General features: G+C 37.7%; 1 protein-coding gene across 1 annotated transcript in view; it reads right to left on the reverse strand.

Annotated features, from left to right (window-relative positions):
* LOC106868096 (phospholipase D1) overlaps positions 1–3210 on the reverse strand; it is a 146838-nt gene that overhangs the window by 9727 nt on the left and 133901 nt on the right. The window contains exon 19 of the mRNA XM_014913212.2: positions 980–1078. Within this exon, the coding sequence (XP_014768698.1) occupies positions 980–1078 (99 nt within the window). The remainder of the gene's footprint in view (positions 1–979; positions 1079–3210) is intronic.

Genomic DNA, 3210 nt, shown 5'->3' on the forward strand with positions numbered 1-3210 from the left:
ATATATATATATATATATATATATATATAGGAGACCAAAGTGTACGTATGCCACTATATGTATATATAAAAAGAATACAAAAAACAGGACAAGAACGCAAAACATCCAACATATATATATAGGATGCTTTGCACATTGTAGATGGGGAGTGTACTGAATAACCTAATGCTTGTACTTTGGCATAGGTGAGCAAAAGTACAGACCTTTTGCTGGTTCCTAACCATTTCCTCAGATGATTCAGGAAATTAGTGGAGGGCCGATTGACAGCAGAAGGCCAGAATAGCCGAAATAGAAGTTGTTCGGGTGGAGTTAAGAAGGGAATGGTGGGCAACAGTAGTGGTGACCTAGCAAGAGAATGTGATGAGTGGCAAATTGGAGTTGGTCCAGGGAAGCAATAGAGACAGGGTGAAGTGGAGTGTCCTGAGTACCTTAGATTCAGGCAATTTGTTACAATCTCTTATACATAAGCCTTCTAGAGAAGAGAGGGAGCAACGGGTGAGGCTGTGTAGTAAGATGCTTGCTTCTCAACCACATGGTTCTGGGTTCCAGCCCACTGTGTGACACCTTGCGCAAGTGTCTTTTACTATAGCCTTAGGTTGACCAAAACTTCGTGAATGGATTTGGTAGATAGAAACTGAAAGAAGCCTGTTGTATATATATATGTGCATGTGTCTTTGTGTTTGTTCCCCCCATCACTTCTAGACAAGTGTTAGTGTGTTTATGTCCCTGTAACTTAGTGGTTCGGTAAAAGAAACTGACTCAAAATCAAATTAAGTACTGGAGTCAATTTGTTTTGGCTAAAATTCTTCAAGGCAGTGCCCCAGCATGGCCACAGTCTAATGAGTGAAACAAGTAAAAGATAAAAGACACACACACACACACACACACATACACACACACACACAGAGAAAGACAGAGAGAAGGAGAGAGAGAGAATGAAAGATATGATGGAAGAGACTTTCCAAAGAGTACAACTTACCTGAATCTTCAGTTTGCCAGCAGTGGCAGGATTGCTGAGGTTAGGAACAATTTTAGGAAATAAAAATGGATACTGCCCATCATCTCTGACTTTTTTCACCTGAGAATGAAGAAAAATAAAAGCCATTAAAATAAGGAGAAAATATTATAGAGAGAGAGAGGGAGAGAGAAGGAAGAGAAGGAAGAGAGAGGATGCATGTGGGTTATAACAAAAGGGTGTGAGAAAGAGAGACAGAGATAGTGAGGGGATGTAGGAGGAGAGGCAAAGAAAGAGAATGTAGAAGACAGGAACAGAGGGTTGCAGTAGGGTGAGAGAGAGAGAGAGAGAGAGAGAGCTGGGGAGAGAAAAGGAAGAAAGAGAAAGATGTATAAAGGAGAGAAAAGGGTACATGACAGAAAGAGGAAGGAGTTAAGAAGAGGAAGAGGGACAGGGTAGAAATGAGAGAAGGAGAGTACTGGAAAGAGAAAGGTAGAGGGAGAGAGAGAGAGAGAGAGAGAGAGAAAGGTAGAGAGAGGGAGAGATATTTCAATGTCTGCATTATGAAATCAGGAGAAAAAACTGCAACAATAGACTAAAATAGGATAGTCCTCAGATATCACAAACCAAAAGACTACCCAACATTAATTACACTGAAGCTTCTAATTACAAATGTCTTAAAACACAACATACACTACAACACAATACAATACACACATACATAAAACTGGCGCTCGGTTGGTTATGATGACGAGGGTTTCTCCAGTTGATCTGATTAATGGAACAACCTGCTCATGAAATAAACATGTAAGTGACTGAGCATTCCACAGAATGTGACAAGACTGGCCCTTTGAATTACAGATACAACTCATTTTTGCTAGCTGAGTGAACTGGAGGAATGCAAAAGAAATAAATTGTCATGCTCAAGGATACAATACACTGCCAGAAATCGAACTCACAACCTTATGATTGTGAACCAAATATGCCTAAACACTAAGCCAGACACTTGGATATTATACAAGATATTAAACAATGTTATATGTTGTAGCACCAATTCACTCTAAAATGGTTAAATAACAACCGGTTTCAAATATTGAAAACAACAAAATTATCAAAACCAGTTTGGCATTTAATAAAACTACAACATATTTTAAGACTCAGGTGCATTTTCAAGCCCTATAAACCAACTCTTCTCTCTCTCTGTCTCTCTCTCTCTCTCTCTCTCTCTCTCTCTCTCTCTCTCTCTATATATATATATATATATATATATATATATATAATATCATCATCATCATCATCATCATTTAGCATCTGCTTTCCATGCTGATATGGGTTAGACAGTTTGACTGGAACTGGCATGCTTTCTACATGGTTTCTAATATCATTAGCATTGTCATTATTTAGCACTTGTTGTCCATGCTGGACATATATAATAGCCATCTGTGCATCATACTTAATTTAAATACATCACAAAAGGCAAATTTACTGCAGTATTTATCCTGAGATAATACTCCTTATGGATATGCTGTGTTTAAAAACCTAATATATATTGGAAGCAGATGAAAATTGTCCTAGCAACAGCTGGTGAGAATGTCAGATGTGTTTCTTCTCACTGGACACTGTCAATAGCTTGTAATATAGGTGTGTGTATGTGTGTACTCAGGTGTGTGTGTGTGTGTGTATAGTGTTGCTCATTCAGGAATTGCAATACAGCATGTGCAGACTTAAGTGCATTCTAAAACACTGAAAGCCACATCAGAATTAGAACAGTGGTAAGTTTAAAAGGAAGCAGCTAGACGGCTTTAAGATAGTGAAATGGTGACTTACATATTTAGAAGTTGTGATTGAAGGCTTTATAATCATATAAAATGGCCAAGGAAATACATTTCCTATAAGAAATTCATTACAACTTATTATATGTATTTGTTTGATATGTGAAGGAGCAGTAGTGAAGAAGATTAGGGTTAAAATCATATAAGATGGCTGAAGAAATATATCTTCCTGCAAGGTTTTTATTGAAACAGCTTGTAAAAACTGTTTGTTTAATGTGTGGAAGGAGCCCAAGTGAAGAAGGTTAGTGTTATTGTAAGCAGACCAGGGGTGGTGCAGTTTTTACCTTTGGTTTTCCAATAAAAGAAACGAGTAAGAAAACTGGTAACCTTTGAAGGAAAAGATTCACATGAAAATAAAACAGAAATCATCAAATAAGCATTTAGAAGCATATGCATACATACAGAGAGGTGTGTGTGTGTGTG

The sequence above is a fragment of the Octopus bimaculoides genome, chromosome 21 (genome assembly GCF_001194135.2).
Source record: "Octopus bimaculoides isolate UCB-OBI-ISO-001 chromosome 21, ASM119413v2, whole genome shotgun sequence".
Lineage (NCBI taxonomy): Eukaryota > Metazoa > Mollusca > Cephalopoda > Octopoda > Octopodidae > Octopus > Octopus bimaculoides.